At 44.6% G+C, this 20,424-nt stretch overlaps 1 protein-coding gene across 1 annotated transcript in view; it reads left to right on the top strand.

The window, feature by feature from the left end:
- stk3 (serine/threonine kinase 3 (STE20 homolog, yeast)) overlaps window positions 1-20,424 on the top strand; it is a 459,951-nt gene that overhangs the window by 338,200 nt on the left and 101,327 nt on the right. Inside the window, exon 10 of the mRNA XM_067978103.1 lies at window positions 17,788-17,963. Coding sequence (XP_067834204.1) covers window positions 17,788-17,963 — 176 coding nt within the window. The remainder of the gene's footprint in view (window positions 1-17,787; window positions 17,964-20,424) is intronic.

Here is a 20,424-nt window from a genome sequence, read left to right as displayed (position 1 = left end):
TTTGACAAGGTCCTACATGGCAGACTGGTCAAAAAAGAACAAGCCCATGGGATCCAAGGGAAAGTAGCAAGTTGGATCCAAAATTGGCTCAGTGGCAGGAAGCAAAGGATAATGGTCGACAGGAGTTTTTGTGACTGTTTCCAGTTGGGATCCGCAGGGCTCGGTGTTAGGTCCCTTGCTTTTTGTGGTATATATTAATGATTTGGACTTAAATGTGGAGGGCATGATTAAGAAGTTTGCAGATGATACAAAAATTGGCTGTGTATTTGATAGTGAGGAGAAAAGCTGTAGGCTGCAGGAAGATATCAATGGACTGGTCAAGTGGGCAGAAAAGTGGCAAATGGAATTTAATCCAGAGAAATGTGAGGTAATGCATTTGGGGAGGGCAAACAAGGCAAGGGAATACAGAGTAAATGGGAGGATACTGAGAGGTGTAGAGGAAGAGAGGGATCTTGGAATGCTTGTCCACAGATCCCTGAAGGTAGCAGGACAGGTAGACAAGGTGGTTAAGAAGGCATATGGAATACTTTCCTTTATTAGCCTAGGCATAGAATATAAGAGCAGGGATGTTATGCTGGAACTGTATAAATCACTAGTTAGGCCACAGCTTGAGTACTGCATCCAGTTCTGGTCACCACATTACAGGAAAGATGTGACTGCACTAGAGAGGGAACAGAGGAGGCTGATGGGTGATGTAATTGAGGTGTACAAAATTATGAGGGGCCGAGATAGAGTGGATAGGAAGGACCTATTTCCCTTAGCAGAGAGGTCAATAGCCAGGGGGCATAGATTTAAAGTGATTGGTAGAAGGATTAGAGGGGAGCTGAGAATTTTTTTTTTCACTCAGAGAGTGGTGGGGGTCTGGAACTCACTGCCTGAAAGGGTGGTAGATGCAGAAACCCTCAACTCATTTAAAAAAGTACCTGGATGTGCACCTGAAGTACCGTAACCTATATGGCGACAGACCAAGTGCTGGAAAGTGGTATTAGGTTGGGAGGCTCATTTTCAGCTGGCGCGGACATGATGGGCCGAATGGCCTCCTTCTGTGCCGTAAATTTTCTATAATTCTACGAAAAAAGTTCCAAGCCGCTTCACAGAAGCATAATCAAACAAAAATCGACACTGAGCTAAAGAAGCAGATATTTGAAGGGGTGACTAAAAGCTAAAAGAAGTGGGTTTTAAGGAGGGTCTGTTTTAAAGGAGGAGAGGGAGGTGGGAGGTAGAAAGGTTTAGCGAGGGAATTCCAGAGCATGAGCTGAATTCCAGAGATGGCTGAACTCACAGCTGCAAAGGGTGGGCCAGTGGTGGGGGCATGAGATGCCAGAGTCGAAGGAGTGGAAAGTCCGGGGGAGGAATTGTAGAGCTAGAGGAGGTTACAAAAATAAAAAGGGGAAAAGCCACAAAGGGATTTAAACACAAGGATGAGAATTTTAAATTGTTGACATTTGGGGACAAGGAGCCAAAGTTAGGTCAGTAAGGACAGGAGTGTTGGGTGACCGGGACTTGGTGTAGCATAAGAAATGGGCAGCAATGTTTTGGACAAGCTCAAGTTTACATAGTGTGGAGGATGGGAGGTTCTCCAGGAGAGTATTGGAATAATCAAAGACAAAGGCATGTTTGAGCAGCAGATGAGCTAAGGCTGGGGCGGAGACTAGGTGATGGAGGTGGAACGTATTGGCCTTTGTGATTGAGCATATATGGGATTGGAAGCTTAGTTCGGGGTTGAATAGGACACAGAGGTTGGTTCAGCCTGAGACAGTGGCTGGGGAGGGGGTTTGAATTGGTAGAAAGGGTGGGACAAAGACGATGGCTTCATATTGTCTGTAGTCTCATCACATGGCTGAGAGGACAGCTTTACTGGCAGAAGCCTCAAAATTCCAGGCAGCCTGCTGCACTATTGGGAATACAGTGAGGTTTCTGACCTCCTACTCGACCCACAGCTGACCCCACCCTAAATACTGGGGTCAGCGAATTTAAATATTTTGGGAAGACCTTGCTCCACCCCCCTGTCATCTTGGCATAACTAGGGTGCTTGTTCCAGTGAGGGAAGGGGGAGGTAGAGGAAGGAGAATGTCAGTGCGACTCTTTGCCACACTGTGGAGCTAGCCAGGTGGTGAGAAGAAACTTCAGGAATTTAAATTTGCTGCAGTCAAACCAACTTTTAGAAAGCTGCTTGGTCCAACTTCTGCCACAATTTTGCCCTGGCATGATCTGTATGCCTGTGTAGGATTCTTAACTCTTTAGGGTTCAAAAGGTAAGAATCAACCAAGACTGAAACATTATAGAATAGTTTTAAAAACTCTAAGTAATTTTATTGATGTTAAGACACAACAGTTTTCCTGATAAAGATGCCATATAACCTTATGCAACTCAAAACTCAGAATGATCAATTTGACTGTTCCTGAGATATGGAGGCCGATTTTCGGATGGCGGAGCGGTTGCGTTGGGGGCGGGGGTGGGGGGGGGGCTTGTAAAATGGCAGAAACCCGGAGCGGGTTCGGAGCCCGGCTCCAATCCGCTGACTTCCGGGTTCCCCAGTGACATGCACGCACCTCCCGAATGCGGGACTCCCAACGGCAATTAAAGCTGGCAGGATGATAACTTACATAGTTTGAGAGATAGTTGAGGTACTTACATTCAAAATGACCATGGCTGATCGTCTAACTCAGTACCCTGTTCCCGCTTTTTCCCCATATCCCTTGATCCCTTTAGCATTAAGATAAATATCTATCTCCTTCTTGAATATATTTAATGACTTGGCCTCCACTGCCTTCTGTGGTAGAGAATTCCACAGGTTCACCACCCTCTAAGTGAAGAAATTTCTCCTCATCTCGGTTCTAAATGGCATACCCCGTAGCCTGAGACTGTGACCCCTGGTTCTAGACTCCCCAGCCATCGGGAACATCCTCCCTGCATCTAGTCTGTCTAGTCCTGTTAGAATTTTATATGTTTTGATGAGATACCTCTCATTCTTCTAAACTCTAGTGAATATAGGCCTAGTCAACCCAATCTCTCCTCATACATCAGTCCTGCCATCCCAGGAATCAGTCTGGTAAACCGTCGTTGCACTCCCTCCATGGCAAGGAAATTCTTCCTCAGATAAGGAGACCAAAACTGCACACAATACTCCAGATGTGGATTCACCAAGGCCCCGTACAACTGCAGTAAGACATCTCTGCTCTTGCAATGAAGGCCAACATACCATTCGCCTTCCTAACTGCTTGCTGCACCTGAATGCTCGCTTTCAGCGACTGGTGTACAAGGACACCCAAGTCTCGTTACACCTCCCCTTTTCCCAATCTATCACCATTCAGATAATAATCTGTCTGTCTGTTTTTACAACCAAAGTGGATAACCTCACATTTATCCACGTTATATTGCATCTGCCATGTTCTTACCCACTCACCCAAATTGTCTAAATCACATTGGAGACTCTTTGCATCCTCCTCACAGCTCACATTCCACCCCAGCTTTGTGTCATCTGCAAACTTGGAAATTTACATTCCGTTCCCTCATCCAAATCATTGATATATATTGTGACTAGCTGGGGGGCCCAAGCACTGATCCTTGCGGTACCCCACTAGTCACTGCCTGCCACCCGGAAAAAGACCCGTTTATTCCTACTCTCTTTCCTGTCTGTCAACCAATTCTCAATCCATGCCAGTATATTCCCCACAATCCCATGTGCTTTAATTTTGCACACTAACCTCTTGTGTGGGACCTTATCAAAAGCCTTCTGAAAATCCAAGTACACCACATCCACTGGTTCTCCCCTATCTATTCTACTAGTTACATCCTCAAAAAACTCCAGTAGATTTGTTAAGCATGATTTCCCTTTCATAAACCCATGCTGACTTTGTCCAATCCCGTTAATGCCTTCCAAGTGTTCTGTTATCACACCTTTTATAATTGACTCATTAGGTCTTGAGAAACCTCATTAAGTGGAGATTTTGGCAGGGGTGCAATTTTGAAGGATCCTCAGCGTATTTCCTGTGCTGTGGGAAACACTCCCTGTTGTAGCAGACGTGTTACAGCCAGCAGTCAGTGGGGGGAAAACCTCATTTATTGCAGCAGGGCACTCTGTCACTTCAGACAAAGTTTTGGCTGCAAGACCTTTATGTTTCCACTCAAAATTCTTAATTTATACCCAAAACTCTGCTTGCAAACACATTTACCTCGTTTGCGGACCCCCTCAAACTCACACCGTCAGGATGGGGGGTGCCGTGGCTGCGTACATCACTTCATCCGAGGACGAGCAACATCACCAGCCTCGCCAGGCACGCATCCACCTCCGCCATGTGGAGCTCCACAACACAGTGCTGCACCACAGGCACCTGCACAACAGCACGGAGGGCAACAACAGAGAAAGGGACGTCGCAGATGGCACTGCCCTCGCAACAGGGTCTACAGACCGAGGCCCAGTTTCCTGGACCTCTCTGAGGAGCAGTGCATACGGAGGCTCAGAGTCAGTCGCCAGGTAATCGCGGACATCTGCAGCCTCCTTCATGCCGAGCTGCTCCCGGCTGACCCGAGCGGCATCTCCTTACCTGTCACTGTCAAACTCACCACTGCCCTCAACTTCTTCGCTTCCGGATCGTTCCAAGGTGCCACCGGGGACATCACCGGGGCCGCTCAGTCGTCTGCAAACAAGTGCATAAGGCTTGTTTCGCAAGCCCTCGCACTACGTCAACTTCCCCATGGTTGACCTCAGCCGGAGAGGGCCGAGGGATTCCACGCTGTGGCTGGCTTCCCACGGGTGCAGGGTGTAATTGATTGCATCCATATAGCAATACGAGTATCTCCAAACGAGCCAGGACTGTTCTTAATCAACAGGAAGGGCTATCACTCCATCAACTCAGCTCATCTGTGACCACCGCAAAAGATTCCTTTACTTGTGCGCCAGATACCGTGGCAGCTGCCACGATTCCTTCATCCTCCGGGAGTCCTACATCCCGCCCTCTGCCACACACCGAACACCCGCAAGCACTGGCTCCTCGGGGACAAGGGATACCCCCTGTATACGCGGCTCATGACACCTCTGAGGAACACCACCGAGCAACATCGTTGATATAATGACAGCCACATCGCTACTAGGTGCTTCAGGTGCCTTGATCGTTCTGGGGAAGCGCTTCAATACGCATCAGACAGAGTGGGACGCATTATAGTCGTCTGTTGTGCCCTGCACAACACGGCACAACAGAGAGGGGTGCCACTGGAGGAGGCCCCATCCACATCTGCCACCCACATTGAGGAGGAGGACGAAGCGGAGGAGGAGGAGAAGCAACCCATGGACAGAACAGCTCCGAAACCTGCCTAATGCACTTGTGTGCAGATGACTGAGAGACCTCAGCGATGTTCCTGGTGGCACCCTGGAACGATCCGGAGGCGAAGAAGTTGAGGGCAGTGGTGACTTTGACAGCGACGGGTAAGGAGATGCTGCTCGGGCCAGCCGAGAGCAGCTCACCTGGCTGCTCGTGAGGCCAGGGAGTCACTGATACGTGAACGGTTCTCCTAACATCAGACAGTGTGAAGAGTCTAGTCCTCACCACCTGGACAGAGGAGCGGCCACACCAGCAACCCCGCCACCGCACAAAACAATACTGCAACTACACGTACACCCACTTAGAGTGACCCAATGGGTCAATGGATGACATCAAGTGTGGGCATTCATGGTGAACCTCATGAAAGGGCCTTATTACACAAGCCAGTGAAGAATGACCAAGACATGGCAGTAGTGGTGACAATAATTTTTAATGTGCGATTAACAAAAAGCAAGATTTAATAAAAAACATGACAAACCGTCAAACACCCTTGTGCATCCCCTTTGTGCTCACATCACCTTCGCCTTTCGCTTCCGATTACTCCTACGTGGTGCATCCCCTGTGGCTGCAGCAGAGGTAGTGGCAGGTTGCTCTTGTTCATGCCCTGACCAATTTGATGCTTTGAGCCTACGCCCTCTGGGTTTTGGTGCCCGTGAGGGCCCCTCCAAAGACTGCTCCACCTGCACCTGTGCAGGGGCAGACTTGGCCACCTGGAGAGGAGGCAGCATTGCGGGTATTGGTTGAGAGGGGGGCAAAGGGTGAGACGCGGGGGCACTTTGAGTGGCCTCTCCACTTCCATGTCCCCTTCCCTTCCCTGGGCCTGGCCCACACCACTCCTACCACCCTACTGGACGGCAGTTTGAAGGACATGTGTGAAGCCTTGTAAGGCCAGTGCCAGAGTATCTGCCTGCCTGTTTAAGGCGGCGGAATGTTGTTCACCCTGAGTCCAAAGGGCCGTTGTCTGGGCCTCAGTGGACTCATTTGTGAGCCGTACTTGAAGCTCCACGGAGGCTAGCCTTCCTTCCATCGCAGACATTCCCGCACTTACCTGCGACACTATCTCAGAGATGCCCCCCCTTACCTTTGCCATCATTCCACTCATGCAGGAGTTGGAATCCTCCATCCTCTGCGCGATTGTGGAGAGTGCGCGTTGTGCGTGGCACCTGTTCCAGCACCTCGCAAATGTGCTGCTGCCTCTCGATCATTCTCCTTTTCATGGATGGCCCCCAGGGTTCAGCATCTGTGTCCAGCTGAACTGAGCCTGGAGAAGAGTGCTCCCACTGACGCGGACTCTCCACAGCTGCCCCTGCCACCAGTGTTTGCTCGTACTCACGTATGTGGTGACTCACCATGTGCGACCCCAACGAACTGAGGATGGGGACCCACCGAGGTGTGTGTATCTGCGCTGGTGGATGGCTCGCTCGGATATGATGGTGCCCCCTCAGAGGCCGGTAGGTCCTCTGAGGAATCGCCCTCCGCCGTCACGGCGGTCGCTGAAGGCCCTGTAACAGAACAGAAGGCAATATTAAGATGTTGAGGTGCTGAAGATGGCAAGGCATGTTAACATCAATTGCTACTGTGTGTACTGAATGTTAAAGTTCTGTCACCAGCCGTTTGTCGGGTGCCAGTCTCGGCGTCCCCGACGGACAGGCTCTCGAGGGTGCGGCTCAGTTCCAGCACCTCCTGCTCCGCGTCTGTGAGGACGACTAGATGTTGCAGCCCCCCTCCAGTCCTCGCTCTCTTCTTCTATAAGGGGAGAAAGTAGAGAGGCGTGAGTGAGTGATGGTGACGTGGCTAACCGCTGAATGCTTTGGTTTGGGTGAGGCTGACCGTGAAAATGATGCATTAGAGGGTGAGTATGAGTCAGAGCCATGATATTGTATGAGGATCGGGTTGAGTGGTAGTGGTGAGTACTGGGGAGGTGAGGAAGTGGTGAGTAAGTGCAGGTAAGTTGAGGATGAGGTTTGAGTGGGTGTGAGGAGTGATGTGATAGAGTAGTCTTGGCAGTGCAGAATGAGATGCAGGGTAGGGGCGGTGATGTGGAAGATGGAGTGTAAGAGAATGAGTAAGTGTACTCACTTTGGCTGACCTAGTTAGGTCATTGAAGCGCTTCCTGCACTGTATCCAGATGCGGGAGACGTTGCTGCTGCTGGTGACCTCCTCTGCCACCTCGAGCCCAGCCTTCTTGGTGGCAGAGGCAGGATGCTCAGTCATAGAGCATATTCAAGGCTGAGATAGATTGATTTTTGGTCTCTAAGGGAATCAAGGGATATGGGGATTGGGCGGGAAAGTGGAGTTGAGATTGAAGATCAGCCATGATCTTATTGCATGGCGGAACAGGCTCGAGGGTCCATATGGCCTACTCCTGCTCCTATTTCTTATGTCCTTCTTAAGAGCAGGCATCAAAAGGTCCATAATCCAAAAAGCCCAAAATCCTTCACTTGCTTTGCGCATTGTATCGAAGCGACTGATGCGGAACTGGGGGCGGAATTTAAGATAGCTGATGTAATCCTGCCAGACCCGCCTCCTGCCACTGGAATCCCCATGGAAAGGGAGGGTGCAATGTGTACCCCCCACTTCCTGCAAAATTTTGGAACAGATTCAGAAAAGGGTGGTAACCCAATCGTACAGGGGTTCCTCCCATGCCTAGATTATGCAAAAATCGTGCTGCTAAACCCGAGGGATTTCAGGACTTTCACGTTTTCTCGGTACAGTCATATTCAACAGTTATTATAAAATGCTTATAAATTTGTTGCAGGTTTCCTATGTTACTTTGTAGGTTTGTAAGTTTTAAAAAATCTATTATTTTCCTTGTAGTGGAAGTAATGTAAATTATAATTTTGTCTTGTCAATTTCAAACTCCAAACAGAAAATTAAATTGTATGTGATTGCATCCTACAAATATTCCTGGCTGTGCATCCCTGTATTTTTACCCATGCTATCATGTTCTGTAACTTTGGCAAAGTTCATAGCTCCAAACAGTAGCTTAATTTAGGAGTAGAAAACTTGCAAGGGGTTAAATTGGATAACTGCCGATACCAGGCACAGGGGTCGCAGTGCGCGATTAACCTGTGCCCGGTTGTCGAGATGCAGGCAGCATGTAACATTTGTGCTGCCTGCTGTTTTACATAATTGCTGCGAGCAGCCAGGCTTACCTGCGCTGTTGAGTGGCTGCTCACCATCAAGGGGCCCAGATATCGCGAGTGGCTAGCACCTCTTAAAGGCAGTCTGCACCTCTTATTTGCAAAATATAAGATACAGGTCCGCACAGAGTCGGAACGGAGATCAGACATCACAAATGTAAAACACAGATGCAGGTCTTGTCCCTATGTTTACAAACCATTGAGTTATGTTAAAAAATGCACGTCAGACCTCACCAATCTGCCGATCTGAGTTTGTACCAGACCTGCGAGAGTGCGTGCACCGAGGTTCTGTGATGATGCACTAGAGGCCTTGGTGCAAGAGGTGGACAGAAGGAGGGGTATCCTATATCGTCAGGAGGGCAAAAGGCTCTCCAGACATATGCTTCCCGAGGCAGTAGGGGACAAAGTCAATGCCAGGTGCATAGCACCATGAACATGAATGCAGTGCAGGAAGAAGTTCAATGCACGACTGGCATCTCATACCAGCTGCACCACTAGCTGCATCCACTGCTCCACGCATTACATAGAAAAATAGACAATAGGAGCAGGAGTAGGCCATTCAGCCCTTCGAGCCTGTTCTGCCATTCAATATTATCATGGCTGATCCTCTATCTCAATACCATATTCGCGCTCTCTCCCCATGCCTTTTAATGCCTCTTGTGTCTAGAAATCTATCTAGCTCCTTCTTAAATATATTCAGTGACTTGGCCTCCACAGCCTTCAGTGGTAGAGAATTCCACCAGGTTCACCACCCTCTGAGTGAAGAGATTTCTCCTCATCTCAGTCATAAATGTCCTACCCTGTATCCTGAGACTGTGACCCCTCGTTCTGAACCCCCCCAGCCAGGGTAAACATCCTCCCTACATCCAGTCTCTCTAGCCCTGTCAGAATTTTATATGTTTCAACGAGATCCCCTCTCATTCTCCTAAACTCTAGTGAACACAGGCCTAGTCGACCCAATCTCTCCTTATATGACAGTCCTGCCAACACAGGGATCAGTCTGGCGAACCTTCGCTGCACTCCCTCAATAGCAAGTATATCCTTTCTTAGGTAAGGAGACCGAAACTGCACACAATACTCCAGATGTGGTCTCACCAAGGCCCTGTATAACTGCAGTAAGACATCCTTGCTCCTATACTCAAATCCTCTTGCAATGAAGGCCAACATACCATTTGCCTTCCTAACTGCTTGCTGCACCTGAATGTTTGCTTTCAGTGACTGGCATACAAGTACACCCAGGTCCCTTTGTACATCAACATTCCCCAATCTATCACCATTTAAATAATACTCTCCCTTTCTGTTTTTCCTTCCAAAGTGGATAACTTCACATTTATCAACATTATACTGCATCTGCCATGTATTTGCCCACTCACTCAACTTGTCTAAATCGCCTTGAAGCCTCTTAGCATCCTCTTCACAACTCACAATCCCATCGAATGTTGTGTTCTCCCCCACCATTACCCACATACCAACAAACTCTTTCAATCAGTGCTCAACTCTTTCAATCAGATGCTTCCTCTCACCCTCACACATTACCAGTGTTGCGAGCCGCACACCCACAACTCAAAGGTCACATACACTGGCAGCTACTCAACCATGACAAGCTTATCATCCAAACATCTTGCAGGCCACTCACTGGCACACGTCCCACTTTCTTGTAGGAGAAGGTGGTGCATAACAGGAGGCAGCAAGTGGCAATGGCTCCATGGAACATGAACCTGCTGTCCTCTCTCTGGATGACAGCATTCCTGCTCCCACCCCTGCCTCTCTGCCAGTGCCCTTCCTGTTGCCTGTCAGCTGGCCAGCCCACTCCCTGTCGAGTATTGAAACTTTATTATAAGAAGATAGGAACAGGAGTAGGCCACTTAGCCCCTGGAGCCTGTTCCGCCATTCAATGAGATCACAGTTGATCTGTGACCTATCTCCATATACCCGCCTTAGCCCCATATCCCTTAATACCTTTGGTTAACAAAAATCTATCAATCTCAGATTTAAAATTAACAATTGAGTTATTTGCAGTAGAGCGTTCCAAACTTCTACCACCCTTTGTGTGTAGAAGCATTTCCTAACTTCATTCCTGTAAGTCCTGGCTCTAATTTTTAGGCTATGTACCCTAGTCCTAATATTCAAGTATTGGAGACCTGCAAAAACAGGTACAAATGTATCAGCAGCCAGAAGCAATAATCCAGCAAATAACCTGTAACTCCTGCATGATCCCTTTAAATAGCACTGGTGTGGGGCGGGGGGGGGGGGGGGGGGTCCTCCATGCTGTTTAAGATCAGTTCAGCTGTGCAAAGTTAAGACGTGCGTTGGCTGGAGCGTTAAGTTCCAAAATCGCATCTGTCCCTTTAAATCAGTGTTGCATACTAATCTACCGCATATTCTTCCCACTTTACATGCTGCCGGCGTTCATTATCTGTGCCTGCACAAGTGCCTTTACCAAGATGGCATCCGGCTCACGTCACACTAGAATTGTACGTGCCCTTTCCGAACGCCATTTTTGGGTTCTTAGGAGGCCATGTAGCACCTACAAAACGGGCGCTACGCGGCCCAATTTATAGCCTGCAGTGTTTGATTTTGTGATCTTCACAGACTTTTAATCTCTGAATCTACAGAACTGCTAGTGCTGCCAGTAAAAATGGCTGCTCTGAACCTATGCCTTGGATTTGCATTATTTTGCGTGCTGTGGCAGATGTTTTTGATATACCCAATTCCAGGCCATTAATATATAAGAGGCAACATTTCAAAGTTTGCAGATGACACAAAGCATGGAAATGTATTTCACAGTGAGGAGGATAGTCGCAGACTTCAGGAGGACATAGACAGGCTGGTGCAATGGGCAGACACATGGCGGATGAAATTTAATGCAGAAAGTGTGAAATCATGCATTTTGGTAGGAAGAATGAGGAGAGACAATATAAACTAAACGGTACAATTTTAAAGGGGGTGCAGGAACAGAGAGGCCTGGGGGTTCACATATACAAATCTTTGAAGGTGTCAGGATGTGTTAAAATGGCTGTTAAAAAAGCATACAGGATCCTGGGCTTTAGAAATAGAGCCATAGGGTACAAAAGCAAGAAAGTTATGCTAAAGCTTTATAAATAGGCCTCAGCTGGAGTATTGTATCCAATTTTGGGTACCACAATTTAGGAAGGATGTCAAGGCCTTTGAGAGGGTGCAGGCGAGATTTACCAGGGTACAAGGGATGAGGGACTTCAGTTATGTGGAGAGACTAAAGAGGCACCTGAGGGGGCAGACAGGGTCTCAGTTTAACGTCTCATCTGAAAGGTAGTACCTCTGACAGGGCAGCACTCCCTCAGCAGTGCACTGGAGTGTCAGCCTAGATTTTGTGCTCAAGTTTCTAGACTGGGACTTGAACCTACAACCTCTTACTCAGAGGTGAGAGTGCTACCCACTGAGCCATGGCTGACACCTTGGGATAGAACAAATATCCCACTCAGCAGGTGGTAATGAATTTGTATCAGGTACTGTTATGGCCACACCTGGAATACTGGCCACTATACTACAGCAAAGATATCCAAGTATTGGCAGCAGTACAGAAAAGGGCAATCAACTTGATATCTAGTGTAAGGCATCTGAGCTAATAGGAAAGGTTGAATTGTGGGAGATTGTTTACTCTGGAGAAGAGAAGGCTTAAGCGGGATGTTCCAATTCCTCAGGACAGATAAATAGAATCATGATAATGTGTTCGAGGTTGCCACAAACTCTAGAACCATGGAACACGGCTCAAGCTTAGAAGAGGGAAAGTCCACAGACTCTTCAAATCCAACAGTTTTATGCAGAGGATGGTGAACATGTGGAATGGACTGCTGATGGAGGCAGTGAGGCAGATAATGTGCAAAATTTAAGAGAGAATTGAATAGGTATTTGAGGGAATGGGTGATTAAGAGGTATTAGTTTTTGGAAACAGCCAGATGGATTGTAGAGTCTTCATCATTACTGTGCTTTCCAATTTTTAAAAAATCAAACTTTTTTTTAAAAAAAGAATTCTTGTTGGCTTTAGAGGTTTTTTTGGGGGGAGGGGGCAAGAGGTTCTGTGGATTTTGAATATTTTTGCTGATGACATTATAAGGTAAATTTAGTGATTCTGCTCTCATTAAAGCTCATTCAAGCTCACTAAATGGAGTACAAATGGCAGATATGTCAATTAGAAAGACTTGCATTTATCTAGCGCCTTTCACAACCTCATGATGTCCCAAAGGGCTTTACAGCCATTGAAGTACTCTTTTGAAGTGTAGTCACTGTTATAATTTAGGAAATGCAGCAGCCAATTTGCACGGAGCGAGGTCCCACAAACAGCAATGTGATAATGACTAGATAATCTGTTTTAGTGATGTTGGTTGAGCGTTAAATATATTGACCAAGACACCGGGGAGAACTCCCCTGCTCTTCTTGGAAATGGTGCTATGGGATCTTTTACGTTCATCTGAGAGGGCAGATGGGGCCTTGGGTTAACGTCTCATCCGAAAGACGGCACACTCAGACAGTGCAGCACTCCCTCAGTACTGCCCTGGAGTGTCAGCCTAGATTTTGTGCTCAAGTCTCTGGAATGGGACTTTGAACCCACAACCTTCTGACTCAAGAGGCAACAGTGCCACCAATGAGCCACAGCTAACATCTTAATTAGCACTGTAGAATCAATTCTGCAACCTTCGCTTCCACATAACTAGGAAGAGAGCCTCGTAAAATTTACCCTGAGGTATTATAGGGTGAGTTGCTTGAAGAGTTTCTGAACCCAATGGGGTCATGTTAATACAATTCAAATTGCAGAAGTGGCTGAAGCATCTGAGATAAATGGCTTCATCTGCTAGTGATAATTCAGCTCCTTCTTGTTGATGGGCCGGATAATATCTCCTAGCTAATTCCTTCATTCATAATTCATGGTATTTATAGAGGAGTAAACAGAAAAAAAAAATTAGAAAGTCATAATTTGTTTGTAGCTGACTGTTTAATTAGGTTTAGATGATGAGACGCTGTCATTAAGTCACAATCTATTGTCCTGTCGGAGTGTGTAAAGCCTATCTATTAAGCGCAGCCAGGTTTGAATATCAGTAGACACAGCAGGGTGAAATTTCCTAGTGATAATTTTACCACATCCATGTAAAATGGGAAATCACATATTTTTTAAAATTAATGCCAAATTTTTGCTAAAATTATTGAGGGGTTTCACCACACATTTGAAGTTGAGGGCCTAAGTTCAGTGCCCTGTCACATGAGCTACCAGTATATGGTCTTTGTTCGCTCAGGCTTCACTGCTAAGCTGTAACATTGTTAATATCTTGCATGTCATAAAAAGATTTGGCTTGAAAATATACCTCTGTGTATATGAAGCAAAGTACAGACCTGTTGTTTATTTTAATATTTGTCTTTTTGTTTCACAGTTAGATCCCTTACATTTGAGGCATTTTTCCCTTCCTTTTTTTTGACTCTGCCACTCCATCTTTAGCCAAGAGAAGCCTCCACCAATTCCATTCTAAAATTCGTAACTATGATTGAGTGAGTGGGTCAGTCTAGCTGAATTATCTCTCTTCTTGTGTAAGGTGCCTGGTCTTTACTCTCCCTTTCCACATATTGACACTTCTGAGATCAAAAACTCAACATGGTTCAATGTATGGAAGATTGCAGGGCTGATTTTCTCTTGAGGTCCTGATGGAGTCCCTGAAAGTGAGAAAATCTGTGGTGCACTATACTTGTAAAGTGAGAGACGATCTTAATTTTTCTGGCCTGGTCCATTTCCTGGGTGCACTTCAAGCACATGCTGTCCCCTGGCAAGGACTTGTGCTGGGATCGGATGGAGCAAGCAGGAATTTAGGTGCAGGCCTGAGAGACCTGTAGCTATGGTCCTGGCCATTGGCATCGGATTCTTCTAGTTGCTGCTTTAGAGCACCAAGGTCGTCCTGGGAAGTGGAAAGTGGAAAATTTTGAATTTACTGCTTCAATCTTTGGACTGGGATCTTCATAGACCCTTTGGGGGCCATATGCAAACTCCAACATCAGATTTCTTTGTGCATCCCTCCATTTGGGCACCCAACAGGCTGATGCAGAGCTGAGTGTCCAGGAATACCCTCTTCCATCTCATTATATGGAATAGGTGCAAGCCTATGGTAAAGGTCCATTGACATAAATTCGGGCAGCCGAGGAAATGATGTGGGAGCAGAGCCCTGATGTGTCAGGTTCCATCCCCATTTCCTCTTTGCTACACCAGGCACAACAAAAATGAAAAATTCCCCTGTTAAAGTCACATGCTACCATGCTGCACCAATGTGCTATACTACAGTGATACCTTTTCCCCTTTTTGTTTTTATTTTATTTCTATGTAGAGTTAAATTAAAATTTTGTTTTAATTCTATGTAAAGTTGGGATACAGTAGGAACAGTAGTGACATTAAAGTGGGTTAATGCACCTGGACCTGGGTGGTCACCTGATTCCATGTAAAATTGAAGGTTTGGTTTCAACACATAGCAAGACAGTGATGAAGGAGAATGCATGAGGAGGCGATGAAAGACTATGAAACTTTATTGCCACAGTTTTATGGAAAAAGGGAGGCACTACAAGTGAGAAAAACATTGTGAATGGTGTCTCCAGAGTCTTGGCTGGCTTTGAACTGGCATTGGTCCTGCTTAATTGTTATTGTGATGTTGTCCAGTCTGCAGATAATGATGCACATTAGTACTCCATACACATTTTCTATAATACTGCAGTCAGAACATTTTTCCAATAAATCGCAATGGTCATGTTTGGACCATTTCTTCTCAATTCAGTACTGTATATGGCTTCAGCTTAACAAGCACAGAATTCATTAAAACTCTGCTCAATTGCATGAATAAAAGTAATTGAATAAAATATTAGGTGAACCATAAAAGCCAGTTCACGCTATTTGAAGTTAAGGGTATGGGAAAATCTCACCATTAAGTATAAAAGCAGAGCAAGTATCTGTGACTGATATAGTCCAACCCTTTGTAAGGTTATCTGATGCATTTCACCTCTGATGTAATTTACATTTTAGTAATTCTCTCAATCATATGAACACACCTTTTAAAATATTTTTATGTCTCCTAAAAACTGTTAGAAATTTCATTTTGACTGTTGGCATTTCTGAAATCAACTCTATATCTAACAACACTGTGGGAGCACCATCAGCACCAGGACTGCAGCAATTCAAGGGACTACCTTCTCAAGCCAGCTGGAGATGGGTAGTAAATGAGGCCCTGCCAGGGTTGCCCACAGCACGAGAACAAATTTTTTTAACAAATCAACTAAGCTTCAAAGGAATATGTTAGTCCAATAACGTTGACTTTCACTGGTATTTACTTACAGAATATAAATTATTTTTGCACATATTCATTTGTTGATCAATTTATGCTGTACAGGGTAATTTTATTAAGCTTCTTGATTCTCAATTTTTTCCTGGTGTTACCTTTCAGTTGCCTTTTATGCAGTGTCTTTTTTGTACAGTCAAATTGGGTTAACCTAATAAAGCATGCAGCAGTGTCCTTATTCACAGCACAAATGTTAATGTTTTGCATCTATTCACAGTTAGTCTAAAATCAATTGTAGCTTATCACAAATCAAAATAATACACTGATCACTTAGCAGAAAACTTCAAACTATGACTGCATTGTACATCAAATAACATAAAATATTAACTTGCACAGGAGGCCCGTCGACATCTGTGAAGAGAAATGACAGGTTAATGTAGATCCTTCATAAGAACAGTGTCTACACTTGAAATGTTAACTGTCTTCTCTGTACCGACAGCTTTGCTATTGGCCTTGTTTGTTATATTAATGTACTTTTTAACCATGGTTTGCCATGAATATGCTATGAAATGAATAATCATTTATAGCTTTTGATGCAAAATAAAATTATAATATTTTACAAGCCTACATTGTGCTAAATGTATAATTTAGAAAACTTTGAGCAAGATTAATAAACATCACAAATCATCTGTATTCAGGTGTGATATCAATGCAGCATGGGGACTGAAAAGAGATTTCTGCAATAACGTATCTGTCCATTTAAGTTTGTTTCTGAGAGCACCATGAAGTGTTCACTGGTTGCATTCAATTTTGAAATATTACTTGAGATCTTTCAGTGAGAGAAATTTACAGAAAATGCTTTATAATTGACCTAAAAGGACTCACTCCAAAATTGTCGACTTATCTGTATGACAGTTTCCAATAACATGGGTATTAAACAAAGAACTGACTTACTGGCTTGCAAACCTATCTCAGTGTAGGTAGGAGATACTGAATTCAGATATCAGTCTTTTCTGTTGAGGACAAAATAAAAGTATAAAGCCAAACAAAGGCTAAAATGCTTTCGATCAGGGAGTGAGAGTTACCTACACACCTCTTGGCAGGTCACCTGCCCATCTGCCCCCTGGGGATGCTGCATTGCTGGTACAGGGTCGTCTTAGATAAAAGCAAAAAACTGCAGATGCTAGAAATCTGAAATAATGTCAGTACCGACTCACTTTATTTCAGAGCAGTCCTGGTCCTCAGTTCCATTTCATCCTTCGCCTCATCCGGCGCTTTAACAAAAAATGTTCTTTTTCTTCCTTTCAGGTGTTAAGGACCGCAAGCTTCAATGACTCTTAGATACCCTGAGTGTTTTCCAACATTTTCTATTTTTATTTCATCTTAGATAAGATTGGGGAATAAATAACTCACACTTTCCAAAAATAAAAGACTAAGATGTAATGAAGAAATTACTTTTAGGACTATAAATTGCTCTCAATGAGAAAAATTATCGTTTGGTTTACACTTTCCTATTGTATAGCAATGACTAGTTAAAAAAAACTGAATTATTTAACATTTGTCCTGTTGAATAGTGGAAAGATTCTCTTTCTGTCACTGTACCACTTTATGTGCAATAAAAAATTATACTTCAGAATATTAATTGAAATGGAACTATTTGCGGATGGATTTGTTCATGCAAATAACCTTCACAATGGTTAAGTGCAATACTAATTTGACTAGTTCTGTTAACTTTTACATAAAAGCAGAATAGAGAGAAAGGAAAGAAAGAACTTGCAGTTATGTGGTGCCTTTCATGACCTCAGGGCATCCCAAAATGTTTCACAGCCAATGATTTATTTTGAAGTGCAGTCACTGTTTGCTGTTGTTTAGTCCCTTATGTTGAGGTTTTATTCAACAAACTTTCTCCGCTTCTGTATCTCTGCATCCGTAGACAAAAAAATGTTCATTTGTTTATATTATAGGATCTGGAGCAAGCTTCAAAAATAACATAAAATTAGGTCCTTGGACACTTAAAAAAATGAACTGCTTTTTTTCTTGCAGGGAATGATGCTCCAGAAGAGCTGCAAAGACCAGCCTTTATGGATTATTTTGACAAACAGGAGAAAAATACTAAACCTCTTGGAAATTGTAACCAGAATCTGCAGGAGCCTTTCCACAAATCAAAAAATCCTTTTCCTGATAACTGGAAGGTACCACAAGATGGGGACTTCGACTTTGTAAGTAGAGATTTTGAATTTAGTAATTTTATGTGTAATGTTCCCAGCTGAGAGGCAATGTCTGGTGTCAATACTTAATCATAGAAATTTACGGTACAGAAGGAGGCCATTTGGCCCATCGTGTCAGTGCCAGCCAAAAAAGAGCTGTCCATCCTAACCCCACTTTCCAGCTCTTGGTCCGTAGCCTTGTAGGTTGCGGCACTTCAGGTGCATATCCAAATACATTTTAAATGTGATGATGGTTTCTGCCTCAACCACCCTTTCAGGCAGTGAGTTCCAGATCTCCACCACCATCTGGGTGAAAACATTTCTCCTCAACTCTCCTCTAATCCTTCTACCATTTAAATCTGTGCTCCCTGGTTATTGACCTTTCTGCTAAGGGAAATAGGCCCTCCCTATCCACTCTATCTAGGCCCCTCATAATTTTATATACCTCAATTAAATCTCTCCTCAACCTTCTCTGTTCCAAAGAAAACAAACCCAGCCTATCCAATCTTTCCTCATCGCTAAAATTTTCCAGTCCTGGCAACATGCTCGTAAATCTCCTTTGTACCCTCTCTAGTGCAATCTTTCCTGTAATGTGGTGACCAGAACTGAACGCAATACTCTAGCTGTGGCCTAACTAGTGTTTTACATAGTACCAGCTGAATATCCCTGCTCTTAAATTCTATGCCTTGGCTAATAAAGGAAAGTATCCCGTATGCCTTTTTAACCACCTTATCTACCTGTCCTGTTACCTTCAGGGATCTGTGGACATGCGCTCCAAGGTCCCTCTGTCCCTCTACACTCCTCAGTATCCTACCGTTTATTGTGTATTCCCTTGCCTTGTTTGCCCTCCCCAAATGCATTACCTTACACTTCTCCGGATTGAATTCCGTTTGCCACTTTTCGGTCCACCTGACCAGTCCATTGATATTTTCCTGCAGTCTACAGCTTTCTTCCTCACTATCAACCACACAGCCAATTTTTGTATCATCTGCAAACTTATTAATCATGCCCCCTACATTTAAGTCTAAATCATTGATATATACCACAAAAAGCAAGGGACCTAATACTGAGCCCTGCGGAATCCCACTGAAAGCTGCTTTCCAGTCACAAAAACACCCGTCAACCATTACCCTTTGCTTCCTGCCACTGAGCCAATTTTGGATCCAACTAGCCACTTTCCCTTGGATCCCATGGGCTTTTACTTTTCTGACCAGTCTGCCATGTGGGACCTTGTCAAAAGCCTTGTTAAAATCCATGTAGACTACATCAAATGCGTTAACCTCATTGACCCTCATTGTTACCTCCTCAAAAAATTCAATCAAGTTAGTCAAACCTTCCCTTAACAAATTCATGCTAACTATCCTGAGTAATCCTTCCCATCTAAATGACGATTAATACAGTCCCTCAGAATTGTTTCCAATAATTTGCCCACCACCGAGGTTAGGCTGACTGATCTGTAATTACTCAGTCTATTCATTTCCCCCTTTTTAAACAACTGTACAATGTTAGAAGTCCTCAGCACCACGCCTGTATCCATGGAGGATTGGAAAATGACGTCGGAACCTCCACTATTTCCTCCCTTGCTTCTCTTAACAGCTTGGGATACATTTCATCCGGACCTGGCGATTCATCTACTTTCAAAGGTGCTGATCACCTTAATACTTCCTCTCTCACTATGTTTATCCCATCCAATATTTCACACTCCTCCTCTTTAACTACAATGTCTGCATTGTCCCCCTCTTTTATGAAGACAGACGCAAAGTATTAATTAAGAACCATACCCACGTCTTCTGCCTCTACAATTTACCTTTACCTAGTTTACCTTTTTGGTCTCTAATAGGCCCTACTCTTTCCTTAGTTATCCTCTTGCTCTTTATGTATTTATAAAACATCTTTGGGTTTTCCTTGATTTTATTTGCCGATATTTTTTCATGCCCTCTCATTGCTTTCCTAATTTCCTTTTTAATTTCACCCCTGCACTTTCTATACTCCTCTAGGCTTTCTGCAGTATTGAGCTCTCAGTATCTGACATAAGCTTCCCTTTTTGCCTTATTCTACCCTGTACATTCCTTGACATTCAGGGGAATCTAGATTTGGGAGTCCCACCCTTTTTCTTTGTGGGAACGTATTTGCTCTGAACCCTCACTATCTCCTTCTTGAATGCCTCCCACTGCTCTGACACTGATTTATCTTCAAGTAGCTGTTTCTAGTCCACTTTTGCTAAATTACATCTCAGCTTAGTAAAACTGGCCTTTCTCCAATTGAGAACTTTAACTCCTGTTCTATCTTTGTCCTTTTCTATAACTATGCTAAATCTAACTGAATATTGATCACTACCAGCAAAATGCTCTCCCACTGATACCCCTTCCTCCTGCCCAGCTTCATTTCCTAAAACTAAGTCCAGAATTGCCCCCTCTCTATTTGGGCTTGCTATGTACTGGCTAAAAAAGTTCTCCTGAACGCATTTTAAGAA

The sequence above is a fragment of the Heptranchias perlo genome, chromosome 3 (assembly GCF_035084215.1).
Source record: "Heptranchias perlo isolate sHepPer1 chromosome 3, sHepPer1.hap1, whole genome shotgun sequence".
Taxonomy (NCBI): Eukaryota; Metazoa; Chordata; class Chondrichthyes; order Hexanchiformes; family Hexanchidae; genus Heptranchias; species Heptranchias perlo.
This window is presented reverse-complemented; position numbering and strand designations above follow the sequence as displayed.